Consider the following 14461-nt stretch of genomic DNA (forward strand, 5'->3'; position numbering starts at 1 on the left):
AGGTCTCAATTCTTCCAGCTTATTTAGCCCAACTGCAGCTTGTGATTCTTGTAATTTGCATCGAAGTCAGTAGTTTTCAGACACTCTAAAGAATAAAAGGGCTTTTTTCATAGCAGACATCTTGGTGTGTCAAAGAAGAAAAATCGTGAATAATGAGACCTAAAACTGCAAAACAGAATTCAGCTGTGAGTGATTTTAAAGTTTTAACTTGTGTTTCCACACTGTTGTATTCAGGGGCGGATCAAGAAAAATATTTATGGGGTGGCAAGAGGGGGGCAGTACATTAAATGCACAAAACTAGGCAATTGTAAGGCTTCTCTCCAAAACAATGTACATAAGGGGTTTTCAACACACAAACCATTATTTTTTGCAAAGTTAAGGTAAAATATACGGCTACAAAAGATTCTAAATTAAGAGCCGTTGGGGAGTCAAAAGAGCCGGCTCTTCTTTTGGAGCCGAAGTCAAAAGAGCCGGCTCTCTGAAAAGAGACGAACTTCCCATCACTACTGACCCTAATCATAACCCTAACCCTAATCATAACCCTAACCCTAATCCCAACCCTAACCCTAATCACAATACTAACCCTAATCCCAACACTAACCCTAATCATAACACTAACCCTAATCCTAACCCTAGCCGTAACTTTGTTTTGATTGGTCAGCATGGCGTCCTGTACATCTGTTCCTTCCGAGAGAGTCTTCTGAGAGGAGAAATCGCATCAGCCCATCCAAGCTGAGGCATCTGATTTTTTTTATGCCAACCTGCACTGAGGACATTAATAATGTTTGCTCCAGTTTGGTTCTAGCTCTGTTTACTTGAGTTTGGTTCTGGTTCTGTTTACTTGAGTTAGTTCTGGTTCTGTTTGCTTGAGTTTGGTTCTGGCTCTGTTTGCTTGAGTTTGGTTCTGGTTCTGTTTGCTTGAGTTTGGTTCTGGTTCTGGTTCTGTTTGCTTGAGTTTGGTTCTGGTTCTGATTCTGTGTGCTTGAGTTGGTTATGGTTCTGTTTGCTTGAGTTTGGTTCCGGTTCTGGTTCTGGTTCTGTTTGCTTAAGTTTGGTTCTGGTTCTGTTTGCTTGAGTTTGGTTCTGGTTCTGGTTATGTTTGCCAGTTTGGTTCTGGTGCCGTTCTGGTTCGTTTATGGTTCTGGTTCGATTCTGGTTCTGTTCGGTTCTGGTTCTGGTTCTGGTTCTGTTCACTTGAGTTGGTTCTGGTTCTGTTTGGTTGAGTTTGGTTCTGGTTCTGGTTCTGTTTGCTTGAGTTGGTTCTGGTTCTGTTTGCTTGAGTTTGGTTCTGGTTCTGGTTCTGTTTGATTGAGTTTGGTTCTGGTTCTGTTTGCTTGAGTTGGTTCTGGTTCTGTTTGCTTGAGTTGGTTCTGGTCCTGTTTGCTTGAGTTGGGTTCTGGTTCTGGTTCTGTTTGCTTGAGTTGGTTCTGGTTCTGTTTGCTTGAGTTTGGTTCTGGTTCTGTTTGCTTGAGTTTGGTTCTGGCTCTGTTTGCTTGAGTTGGGTTCTGGTTCTGTTTGCTTGAGTTTGGTTCTGGCTCTGTTTGCCTGAGTTTGGTTCTGGTTTTGTTCTGCCGACATGTTTGAAGTTTTTTGTAAATTAGTGCAATAAAAAAGTTTGATTAAAATACTAAACAAAAGTAAGAATGGTTTTGTAACAAAATAAATGCACAAAACTAGGTAATTATAAGGCTTCTCATAAAAACAGTGTACGTTAAAGGGTTTTCAACACAAACCATTAGTTTTTAAAAGGTTAAGGTAAAATATACGACTACAAAAGACCCTAAATCAAGAGCCACCCGGGATTTGAAAGAGCCGGCTCTTCTTTAGGAGCCGAGTCAAAAGAGCTGGCTCTCTGAAATGAGCCAAACTTCCCATCACTACTTCACTGCAGTCGGTAATTCACATAAGTGTCCGATGAGGCATAACTTTTCTTTGAATTAAATCCTTCCAACTGGGGTGGCAAGGCTGTGTTTTAGGGTGGCGCTTGCCACCCTATTTAGATCCGCCCCTGGATGTATTTATAGTCACTGCTAAGTGATAAAATGCAGGAGCCTCTCTAGGAGACATGCAAAAATCTTCTGAATTTCAGCCACAGAGGTCAGCAAGAACATATTATTTTCTGTCAATTAGGACATTAGTTATCGGTTATTCATACAAATGAGAGTAAACCACACAGAAAAAGTTTAGCTAGCACAATATAACTTTTCATAAATAGTAAAGCCTCTGTCTTTACAAAGACAAAGAGACAGCAGTAATTATAAAACATTATGTGAGACACAAAAGTTAAATGAATGGTTTTAGCTGCTGCTCCTTACTCTAACAGTAGCACACGGTGAGCACACTAATGTTAGCATGATGACTAGGCAGTTTCGGCATCATGCTATTTGCTGTGAAGATCACAAGCAGAGCAAACATTTTAACCTCTAAATTTACCCATGAAACACAGATGTTACAACGCTTTTACTCTGCAATCTTTAGACACTAACCACAGTAAAGTGTGAAAACTTTTCTCATGCATACAAGGTGATGCACCCCCCATCTGCATCCTGTTAGACAGTCAGTCTGTGTGAAAACTTAAACAGACATATTATTATGCTATTGAGTATTCTGGTTGTTATATTTTCTACTAAGTGAAAAAAATGAGCTGCAAAGAAGCTGCACATTATGTTCCTGTACATGTGTCAAGCTCTGCAAAATGATAAGTTGAACTTGTTAACATGCTTATGCTTGTAGAGTTTTTTGCTGAGCATAGGGTTGCCAACTTTCTCACTACTGAATAAGGGACAGGGATACGGTCCCATGGTGGTGTGAGCATGATGTGTGAATTCAGCGTATATTCAGATTCAACTGTAAATGCAGAAAGTGTGTATATTCCCTTTAATCCTGACTGTATCATTATGTAACTTCATATGAATAACCTAAAAAAAAACACAATTTGTCTCTTTACATCAAAAAACAGGCAAAAAAAATCTAATGCAAAAGGAGTATGACTCCCTACTTTTTCCATGGATACTTTTTGCTGCTTTTGACTGACTCAAGCAGTCTTTTGTCCTTTTGCACAGCAAGAGAGAAGTCCTTACATGACAAGTCACAGTTTACAGATATTTGAAGTTCATTTTTGATCAGCTCTGTGCTGCATCTCTTTCTTGAGCCTGACCATTTAATGGCCATCAGAGAGAAAACCCTCTCCACACTTTTTTGCAGGACTTGGCGCATTTGTGCTGTTTACAACTGATGCGCGTGAGGCGGCCTGTGATTGGATGAAAGGCGGTGTGATTGGCACATGATCTGCTGTTTTATCTGATCTAGGACCTGTACAGTTCAGCCTGCTGTATTTACAAGAGTTAGTAGTCAATATAAGGGACAATTGAGGTCCCATATAAAACAAACCAACGGGATGTCCCAGCTAATACGGGACAGTTGTCAACCCTAGCTGAGCATCTCGTTTTAGCTTCTAAGCATGCTAATGTTTGCTAACTAGTATTTTTCACCCGAGCCTGATGAGAATGTGATTAGTATTGTCAGTGATTAATCATAAACCAAAGTATCACACAAGTTTGAAATCTTTTAAAAACTCAGTAAAAAGTAAGACACTTCTTAAGTCGCAAACTTTTATAATTTCTTCACTAGTTGATGGATTTAGCCAGATCCAATACTGTTTTGGTGTGACACAATAAAGGATCCCCTAAATTGTTTGTGGGTTATACATGTCTGCTAAAAACATTTACTAGTGTGCCAAAACATAAGAGAGTTTAGCTTAAGTTGAAACACTGACCTGCTGGAGGAGCATTCAGGGATCACTGAACAGACTTCTCCTTTGAGTCCTTTTAACCTTTGGTACCATTATAAATTAAATTCATCAGAAGTATGATCACACCAATATCGACATCAAGAAAAAGTAGAAGTCAGGGATAAATTCAAACATTGTCCTATTTATGTTACAACTTCAAAAAAAAACTTGAAAAGGATTTACCCTCTGGGGACCATGAATGTCTGTAAATGTTATTGGGAAATCATTTTAAAGTTTTGACCTGCTTCAGTTTAGACCAAAATGAAAGAGTTAAAGGCCTCAAAGGAAACAAAACAAGCAGACACACAAGTTCTTTATTGGAGTTTTCTATAAACTATGTGGTTTGTCAGCTGTTTCAGGAGGTAGACCCACAGGCTGGGTTAAAAAACTTGACTAAAAGAAGTATTGTTATCAACTGCTCATCAGGTAATCATTAAAGTTCAGTAGACGGTGTCTTTGGTTTCGCCTCCTCCTCATTTCTTGGAACATGGAAGTCCACGTAAGGACACCACTTGGTGTTGAGGCACACCAGTTTCTTCAAAGTAGCCTTTTTCACGATGTTGAAGCCTGTCTCTCCCCCAAATGTGCTGGGCTTCCAGTACTCAGGGGAGCAGATTGGGTTTCCCATTAGGCCTTTCAAAGAGAAAGGAGCACCCATCTCAACCATACTCTCACCAAAAATGCCATCAGCACGAGTTTTCTCCAGCAGGACGCCGATGTAGAGCTCCAGAGCATCTATGTCACCGTATAGTTCCTCTAAATCTCTGGCCATTTCTGTGTTGCCTTTGGAAAGATAAAAATCAGAAGGTAAGTATGTTAGTGATGATGTATAGTGAGTGGGTTGTTATCCTGACATCAGACAAGATAGCAGGGTCTTGTTCACACTGAAGGCTCCTCAGCTGTAGTTAGTGTATCTAACAACTACATTTTTGGTCACAATGTTTAACAATTTGGAATGCTAAACTAATATTTCTGCCACAGTGTCAACAGGCAGCTCTGAATGTGCACACTCAGAAGCTAGATTTTAACACAGCCTGGTAATAATTGCTGCTAACTTGATATGTAGCACCAACAACCAGATGTCATACATGTAAGTGCAATAGATTTATTTCGAATTTAGTATGACAGCAGTCTTCTTTAACCATAGACTGTATAAAATATGGACGTAGTATCCATGACGTCACCCATCTGTTTCTGAAGCGCTGTTTTGAGGCCAATCGGCGGCGGCAAAAGCCATATTGCTGCTGTTGAGCGATTGTGACGTAAAGAGGCGGGCTTTGAGCCTTCTAGCCAACAGCTACAGTGTTCCCGCCTGTCAATCAAGTCAACTGTACCTCTCATTGGAAGACTCCTAATCTCAATATCTTCGAAATTACAGCGTCAGAAAAAGATTCACCCCCCGTCCAGTGTGTGCCGATTGAGAAATGAGCTATCCAGACTACACTCGTCTTTTGTACCAGGCTGTAAACATGTTTATTTCTGCTGTAAGGATCGGCTTTTTTGAATTGGTGTGTATGTGGTTTCCGGTACTTCTGGTGCCAGCCTCAAGCGGATCCTCAATTAACTGCAGTTTTTAGCACTTCCGCATTGGACTCATTTTTAGACCGGAGGTTGCCGCTTGTCTTTAACCCATTTCAGAGTCATAGTTTTCTCTGGATGTTTCAGTCAAATTCATGTTGTTCTAGATTAGATCAATACTAGCATAGCTTTAAGGAAGTAACAAAAGTTACAAGACATTGACTGTCAAGTCTCAATAACAACTGGAAAGGGTTGCCTTGAATTTGTACAAACACACAAAATCATGATGCACAGAGGAAGAACCACTCTTAGTTTGTGATCTTTTTCTTTTAAAGCAAATATTAACTTTACATTTGAACTCAATGTGAAACATCTACACAACTGGCACCTGTAAAACGTATTCCATGCATTCCACCATTATGGCCCGGCATCAAGCACATTAACAAGGTGACATACATTGCAGCATGAAAGCATGTTGATGTAAGCATGTCGCACAACAAACTACAAACTGCTCTAGCACAAAAAAGCAGTTAGCTTCTCTTGAAAAGTGTCAGAAGAAAAAAAAAGGTGTCAATAGCACTTTGTGTAATCTGCAGCTACGATGATTAGAGCAGAAAATGAAAGTGTGAGAAAAATATAAATAGTGACCTACTTTTTCAAATTTACCCAAAAGTTACCAAGTGATCTAAACCTTGAAAAGCTGTTGTGAAATAAAGTGTGTATTTTAATGTTGCTTTTTTATATATTTAGAGAAAGTGAATATGCATAGTTATCATAGAACAACAAATACTGAATGTTAGAATGTTATTTATTTAGAAATCACTGTACACTTAATGTGAAACAAAAAAAAATGAAGCTCTGATGCAGGATCCAGAAAAATTATAATATTATAGTTATTATATTAAACATGCTTACCAGTTAGATCATAAAAAGAGGTGTATGGCTTTAGGTTAAACTTCTTCCTGTATTCATTGAAAGGCCGCACACGTGCTGCTCGAGACTCTCTGACGACCATTTCTGCCACTTTGAGCACAGCTTCATGAGAGTTTAGACCTCCACCAATCTGTAACACAGATACAAATCATGTTTGTTATGAGAACTGTTAAGCAACACTATCAAACAGATTCAAACTGGGAGATCAATAGCAAAACTTAGTGATCAACATCTTAATTCTCAGCAAACAGAAAAAACGGCTGATGTGCAAAAGATGCTGCAGAGCGATGTGAGAGAAAACTATTTGATTTGAGGAAGTGATTACAAGGGGTTGTGTGCTCTAATGTGGACGACCTAAGATACACTGCGGTTTTGGTGGTTCTAAATACGTGTCAAGTCAGATGTTGCAACATCACTGTGGTCTGCTTGAGTGATCCCGCCATAGTTACTGAGAGGGAGAGAGAGAAAGTAATACATGACAGAGCAAAGGAGTCATGCAACACACGCCTGTTTGAACAAGTTCAGCTACTTGAAAGTGTCCCTCTGTGAGAACAGTATTATTGCATACTTGTTTTTTGAACCCTTTTTTGCATCTAGAGAGTAAAAGGTGATGAACAAGAACATCTGAAAACATAAATGACAACTTCCCTCTAAGCAACCATTGCAGACAAAGATAAAAAAACAAGCTTAATATTCTTCACTCACTATATTAAATCTGAAGGGTCTGAAAGATAAAGGTAGGGTAGAAGAGAAAAACATAACCTCTGATCATGTTTTTGGCAAAACAAAAAACAGAGAAAAAAATTTCAGGAGAAAGTTGTAACTGCATCTTACCTCTCCGTTTACATATAAAACCAGTGAATGTTGTATCTACCTGTCCTGCAGGCTGTCGAGAGAAAGCATCCACCAGTTTCTCCACCCCGTAGTGCATGAGAAGGGAGGTGTTGTACAGAAACTGGGAGTATGGGATTTCATCTCCGTCGACCATGAAGCTGTCAGGCATCAGAGGGTGCCAGTGGTAGAGCTGGCAGAACTCCAGAGCGATGCGGTTGCTGTACTGGAAACGTGCGTTGAAAAGCAGCGTGGGATCAAACTTCATTTTCAGCAAGTAACCACTCAGCTGCTGCACGTACTCTTCGATTATGATGTTGATTATTTCTCCTGGAAGATAAAAAGTTCACCTCTGAGCCAAAGCAGTATATTTGTACAAATCATCAATCAACAAATACTTTAATTGTGTACATATAAGTTTTGCAAAAACATTCTCATCCCAGATTATTGAAGAGTAACATTTCCATTGGACAAAAAGGCCAGAGACCGAAAGGTTTTAATGGTGATAGATTCCTTTTAAAAATATTTAATTTCAAGTAGTTCAAAACGCAAAAGTCTCGAAAAGTATTGTGCTTTGTGAAATAAAATTAAACCTCAACTTTTGCTTTCAAACAGGGCTCAAAAACTCTCACTTTTAAATCCTGCATTATTCAGTCCATCAATGGCCTCTAACGACAACCTTCAGCTGTAGCTTGGGGCATATAATATAGACTCTGATAGGTTTACATTGGAGTGAGTTGAAAGTCTAGTAGATATCATGCAGATGCTTTAGGGTACCTTGTTTGTCTATAGTCTATGGGACTGTTTTGATTATGACAAAGCATTGGTATTAGATGACATGTAAATCAGAACTATCAGGCTCTGGAGGCTCTCACCAATGATGATGAGTCTGGAGGTCTGGAAGAGTTGCTCATCGTCCCAGGTGGGATGCTCAGCCTTCATGATGTCACAGACTCTGTTATGCTCCCTCAGCCATATGGTAGCATACATGGTGAGGCCCGGCAAGATGCCAAACACCTCCTGACCAATGGCCAGACGCTGCTCTGGAGGGAAATCTTTAGGGTACACCATGTGCACAGGGACCTCAGAGACGGTAGGAGGGTACGTCTCACCTTTCACTAGCTGTGAACAAACAAAAACAGTCATCCACATGTTAGAGGTGTGTTTGATTTTGAGCATTTCAGACTTTTAAATACCCTGTTTTCCTCCCTCTTTGGGAGTACTATACTAGGTGTCAAAGGCAAAGTGTTATGTGCAAAACTAATTGTCTCTTCTTTCCTTGAGGTACGTTCCACCCTCCATAACTGATCAGCTGCTGATCTGTGACACCTGTGGGCTGGCTACAAAAGCCTCTGCCAAGCCCCTCCCACTCTCTCTCACACAGCCACGATCAGCAGCATGGCAGCAGCTATTACTGTTCCCTCTTTGTTGTTTTGTTGGTATTAATTGTCTGTAATAAATATATGGTTGTAGATTTGTCTCATGACTCCTCTATGTTGCCTCCCCTGAGCCAGGGTCGTAACACAAAGTACAACGGAAAGGACAGTTTCTTTAACAAACTACTGTATCTCCTCAAACAAAGTGTCCATTGATGAAGATATTTTGGGAAACTTCTTTACCAAATCCCTGATCATGTCAAAGGCAGGATGGCAGCTGGCAGACAAGCCAAAAGTGAGTGAGAAATTTTCTCTGTTCAACCACATTCTCTGCTATCCAAACACATTCACCTCAAGTTTCTATGAAACTAGAGTGAAACAGGAAGTATGGCTCAATTACAGCCTTCAGATCAACAAGACCGATGATAAGACTCATATCACGGAAGTAAAAGATTTCCATTTCAGTACTTTTCTGCACTATCACGATGAGAGTAATTTTGAAAACCACAGTTACAATAGAGATCATTTCTTAGTAAGAGACGTGACGTGTAAATAATTCTCAGGAATAGATACAGAAAAAATCTGTGATAATGTGTCAGCATTTATCATGGGTTACATCTGGTGAAAAATATGACTCAGCAAAGTCAGTAACAACTAAAGTGTGATCGAAATAAATGAGAGAACCCTTATTTTTCTGACATGTAGATGAGTGTATAAAGAAGCATAACAATTGAAATATGTTAGTGCAGTATAAGTATGTCAAAGCTGTACATATGTCCAAAATATTTGTCTTCTCAGCAGTACTTTCTTGAGAGTTAGCATAGCTTCTTCAAAATATAATCTCATGATGATAGATTAAACATATTCATCGTAAAGTGGCTGTGCTGACTAATTCCTCCTGTTTCAACTTCTTATGCTGGACTAAGCTAACCAACTGCTAGCTCTTAGTACAATATTCATTAAAGACAAGAAGGCGATATAATTGAGCTCTCTAAAAAAGCAAAGAGAGCATATCTCTAAATTGTCACGTTATTCTTTATTTTATTACCTGATATTTAAGCTTCCCATCTTTCTGAAGGCGGAGTTGAAGCTGACGCATGAGGTTATCACCGTAGATATTACTTGCATCCACCTGAATGAGGAAGATGATTAAATAGATTGGTGATATGCAAAAAAGTCAAGCTAAAAATAATGGAAGAAATATATACTTGTAGCTTAAAAAACAGGTTTTATTGTTTATGATTCTGTTTTATTGGTAAGTGACTATTCTTGTTTTTGAAAACTGCTCTCTGTCTCTCACCCCATGTCCCAAAGCTTTAGTAAAGCCACCTGGTACGTCATGGTTTGTCCTGAAGAACTGGTGGGTGAAGTGTTGGGCCATGAAGGCAAACATCAGGTTGGTTCCCTGAGGGTCTGGCCTGAATGTCTTTCTCCTGAAAAACCTCTCAGCCAAAAGTTTGGGATCAGGAAGAACAGATTTACCTGGAGAGAAAGACACATGTCAAGAAACATTTCCCCAGAGGCGCAGTGGTCTGTGAACAGCTGTGTACAGGTAGGTCTCACCTTTGGTTCCCATAGGTAGAGGGCAGTCTTTAGGTACAGGAGGGAGGAGCCGGGTGTAGTAGGAGATGTTGTAATAGGACTCCCAGCTGAGGTAGCCATATTTGGTGTTGTAGGTTGGAGGGCTTGGAATAAGGTCGCTCCTGACTGTGGGAGAAGGTGATTCATAGTTTTACATACATTTATTTATTTAATATTATTTTAATTTATGTTTTTTGGGCATTTTTGACTTTATTAGAAAGGAAAGCTGGAGACAGACAAAAAATGTGGGGAGTAGGGGGTGAGGGAAATGCAGCAAAGAGGCTGGGAGTCAAACCTGCGACCACTGCGACAAGGACTGTAGCCTCTGTATATGGTGACGGGATGCAGGGTCTATGGATTCGGGAATATGGCTATTGATCCTACTGGTACATGCATGTATTGTTTGTGTACCAAATGCAAGATCTTACTATCTTTAAACCTTGACTGTTCAAAATCAATTAAAAGGACCCATAACCTATATATTTGCACTGTGTGGCATGAATCTAGAAAAAATCTACACCAACCATTTTTTGTTGTAAATACTAAAAAACTATCTACCTCATGTAAATCATCACATCTGATAAATAATTACCTATTTTTATCATATTCATTTAAGCATCCTTTGCAGTCCATATCACTATTTTTCTCACCTTGGTTTGTAGACATTATTTTAATATTTAATGTTTAATGTCTATATATAGACAGCAAAGTAAAAGCTCCTGTGAGCTCCCCCTGTAGACAAAATATTAACTCTTATGTCTTTGCTGATCTTGTCCTATAAGCCTAGCATGCAACTACAGATGTTCTGAAGCGACTTATTTCCTTGCTATTTCAATGGAAACTTAAATTATAACTAACCAATTTGTGTAAAGGTAAGAAAACAGTCAGTCAAAAATGAATGAATTAACACAGGATCACAGAGTCTGCCCCACTAGTCTTAGGTCTTTCTTGCAGATTATTATCCATGTGCCTGTTCTGGTTGCGCATTGCTCCAGTCGAGTGGTTATGTGCCAGTTAAACCAGCATGGCTTACACTCAACTTTACTGCCATTTTCTAAATGAAATTACTGTCAAACTGTGCCTTGCTACAAGATGCAATCTGTCATCTGGGCTTTTTGATATCCAGATAGCAGAGCATTATAGCATTATGTCAATTGCCATTACAATGCAATAACCACACACTCAAAGTCTGAGTCTCCTGAAAGCTTGCAACCGAGGAAATCTTGCAGCCAATTATATTCTAGTATCTCACTTCCTTTTGTGGGTTAAAATATCTTTAGCAAACACATAAACTCTCAGAACTACTTCTGCATCAATGAGTCTGAACCACTTAAGTCCATTAACTTTATAAATACTCCACATTTTGACCACAAGGACAAGGACAAAACCTAACACAAGTTGATTTATCTGCTCAGGTAGGTGAAAAGTTTAAAAACAACAGACCTGTCAGTACTAATCTCATGATGATGTCTCTCAGGAAAGAGTTGTTGACGATGTTCCAGAACCAATGGAAGTTCGTGAGGAAGGAGTGAACGACTGGAGGACTGGGCTTCAGCAAGAGACGAAGTCTGGTCCAGAACTCAGCTGCACAGAGGAAAACAAAGAGGAAATGTTTTGAAGGGAACTTAACTTAAACTGTTTGTGAGATGTTATTTACGTAAATTAAGGTTTTATTAGTGCTTTATTGGTCAACTGTAAGCCAGTAAGAGGAAAAGTTATTGTGTTGCCAGGTAGTGACACGTCCAATTTGTGGTGATTATCCTGTTCCAAAGTAAGGTTTGTTTTTAGATTTCCTGTCTTTAGTTCTGGGTTAGATCTTCAAATGGACCATTTGATCTTTGAATGTTATAAGAAATAATTGATCATTGATTTCAAGCTTGTTACTTATCAAGATCAAATGAAGAAGGTGCTGATTAAGGTTTTACACTTGATGTCAAAGTTGCTGAAACAAACAATGATTATGTTTTTCTTGGACATCCTCTTAATGTAAAACACTCCAGTGTTCAGAGTATTTGTTAGTTACTTCTTCCCATTATTTATTTGATGGGAGGTTTCAGAGTTAATAATATAATCACAAAATGAAAAATGAACTCCAGGATTAAAACTTAAAGGTTTGTCCACTGTAGCTAAAGGGTCAGATGCAAATTCAAGAGAGGCCCATTCGACATGAAGTTAGCTAAGGTGGCTTCGTTGATCCAAAGTCATTATAAATTGATACTAAACTGAGGTCACTTAGACTGTGACTTTTAAAGTAACTCATACTCACATTAAAACATATCCACTTATTTTGAAACTGGTGCATTTTTCTATACTTACGATCAGTGCAGTTTTCTCCATTGAAGCCAGTGCGAGTGCAGTCACATTGATAGCCGTCTGTGCCAAACCTCACACACACTCCTGAGTTCTGACACGGGTAGTAACAGCAGGGATTCACTGCGAACAATGACAAAAATCATCCTGGTTTTTATGAATGGAGGGTCTCTTTCCACTGTATTGGATGGGGCAGCTCTAGAGGAAATGTGGGGGGAGAGAAAGGGGGCGACATGCACCGCTCATGCCAGGACCGGGAATCAATCCTACGACCAGTGTGACCAGGACAGTGACCTCCGTACATGGGACACCCGCTCTACCAACTGAGCCAAACTGGCGCCCCTGAATGATTCATATTTAAAGTGAAACCCTGTTAAATTAAAGCACGGATAGCACAGAATAGAGTAATGACTTGGCATGATACTCAAACAACCAGAGAGTGAATTTACATGTAACGATGTGAGTTTGTTATTCAGGCTGGGGTTATACTGGGAAGTTTCCAGGAATGAATGTATTCAGCTGTCTACGCGGTGAAAGGTAAACTATGCAGGATAAATACAGATAAGTTCAGTCTTTTCAATGGAACAGCCAGATAAATATTCATTCAGACCTCTTTTTTTTGTTCAAGTAGCTGTTTGTGTTGCCTAACACCCACCCCACCCACTGCCCATATCTTCAACACTCAACGCCGTGGTACCATGGCTTCCTGCCCCCCCTTCACTCTTGCAGAAGTTCAGTGAGATAGTGCGACCCTGCAGCTTCTCTTCCTCATTAGCTGTGAATTAGAGGAAAGATTAACATGGCCACGCTACAGAAGAAATATTTATATTTCAGGCTTCTGAAGGGAGAGTTTATGTGTGCATCCTAAAAACAGAACAGATGTATTGATGTGTTACTGTACTGTATTTAAGCTTGAATGTTATAGGATAAGATACGCCTTAATGCAACATTGGTTATTTTGACGATTCATATTTTAACCACAGTTGCTAACACTGTTTATGTATTTTTACTACAAAAGCAAAAGAGACCTTCAGTGACAGCAGGGATAATTTCTATACAATTATTTTAAAGGTACAGTATGTAATATTTAGCAGCATTTAGCAGAACATACTTTGTGAAAATGAAATATAATATTCATAGGTATGTTTAAATCAATTCATTATCACCTGAATATAAAAACAATGTATTTTTGTTAACTTAGAATGAGTCTTTTATATCGATCAAAGCCGCCATTTTGCACCACAATGTTTCTACAGAACGGGCAATCTAGAGAGGGGTTTAGCGGTTTTGTATTTGATGGGTGGCTGCCAATTGGAAGAAGAAGAAGAAGAAGAAGAAGAAGAAGAAGAAGAAGAAGAAGAAGTAGAAGAAGAAGAAGAAGAAGAAGAAGAAGAAGAAGAAGAAGAAGAAGAAGAAGAAGAAGAAGAAGAAGAAGAAGAAGAAGAAGAAGAAGAAGAAGAAGAAGAAGAAGAAGAAGAAGAAGAAGAAGAAGAAAGTGCTTGCTGTGCACAAAAAAACTTATACTGATAGACAATTTTTGGTTGTAAAAACTTGACAGATGGAGGATCACACTTATCATGCATCACAGGAGCTTCTTGTACTCGAAGGCCACCATCACTACACCATTTCTTTATACTGTACCTTTAATGCCTGTAACTAACGCCCCAGGGTAGGTGCCACACAAAGTGAGTAACAGCATCCTGAAGAAACAGCCTTTATTGACATTTTCTTTAGTGAAAATTTACTGTCAGTGATACACTTGACTATTGAAAGACAGCAGGAAGAGATTGTCATCAGAAAACGCTTCTTTCACATGTACAGGCAGGATCAGCATAATGAAGATAAGAGGTATCACTTTGTTCACATGAGACGCCAAAATGATGCAAACCAAAAGTTCCTCACAGGAGCTTTAATAAAAACTATGTATGATGAAGTGACTTTAAATCAAATACTTTGTAAGCAGTGTTTTCTAACGAAGAATTGTATCCTGCATATTTGTAAGAGTGCAGTGTACCCTTAACAGGGATGTCAGGCATTTAAATTACCTTATACAAATATCAGACTTGTTGCTGTTTTGTTTTTGCAGGTCATAAAGAGGCATTAATATAATTTTCAATCCTTC

The 14461-nt window shown here is 39.1% G+C and overlaps 1 protein-coding gene and 1 long non-coding RNA gene across 3 annotated transcripts in view; one reads left to right on the forward strand and one right to left on the reverse strand.

Annotated features, from left to right (window-relative positions):
- Window positions 1–4085: 4085 nt before the first annotated feature.
- Window positions 4086–14461, reverse strand: part of ptgs1 (prostaglandin-endoperoxide synthase 1) — a 31038-nt gene continuing 20662 nt past the window's right edge. For both annotated transcript variants that reach the window (XM_034693086.1, XM_034693087.1), the window contains 9 exons: window positions 12346–12462; window positions 11473–11613; window positions 10012–10155; window positions 9749–9930; window positions 9497–9580; window positions 7948–8194; window positions 7116–7402; window positions 6224–6371; window positions 4086–4573 (listed from right to left, as the gene is read on the reverse strand). In XM_034693086.1, the coding sequence (XP_034548977.1) occupies window positions 4224–4573; window positions 6224–6371; window positions 7116–7402; window positions 7948–8194; window positions 9497–9580; window positions 9749–9930; window positions 10012–10155; window positions 11473–11613; window positions 12346–12462 (1700 nt within the window). In that variant the 3' untranslated portion in view covers window positions 4086–4223. The remainder of the gene's footprint in view (window positions 4574–6223; window positions 6372–7115; window positions 7403–7947; window positions 8195–9496; window positions 9581–9748; window positions 9931–10011; window positions 10156–11472; window positions 11614–12345; window positions 12463–14461) is intronic.
- On the forward strand, window positions 8099–12380 carry LOC117819631. The gene is made up of 3 exons (XR_004632576.1): window positions 8099–8743; window positions 9763–10000; window positions 11507–12380. It is a non-coding gene; the product is annotated as an uncharacterized LOC117819631 (long non-coding RNA).

Source organism: Notolabrus celidotus, chromosome 9 (assembly GCF_009762535.1).
Source record: "Notolabrus celidotus isolate fNotCel1 chromosome 9, fNotCel1.pri, whole genome shotgun sequence".
NCBI lineage: Eukaryota > Metazoa > Chordata > Actinopteri > Labriformes > Labridae > Notolabrus > Notolabrus celidotus.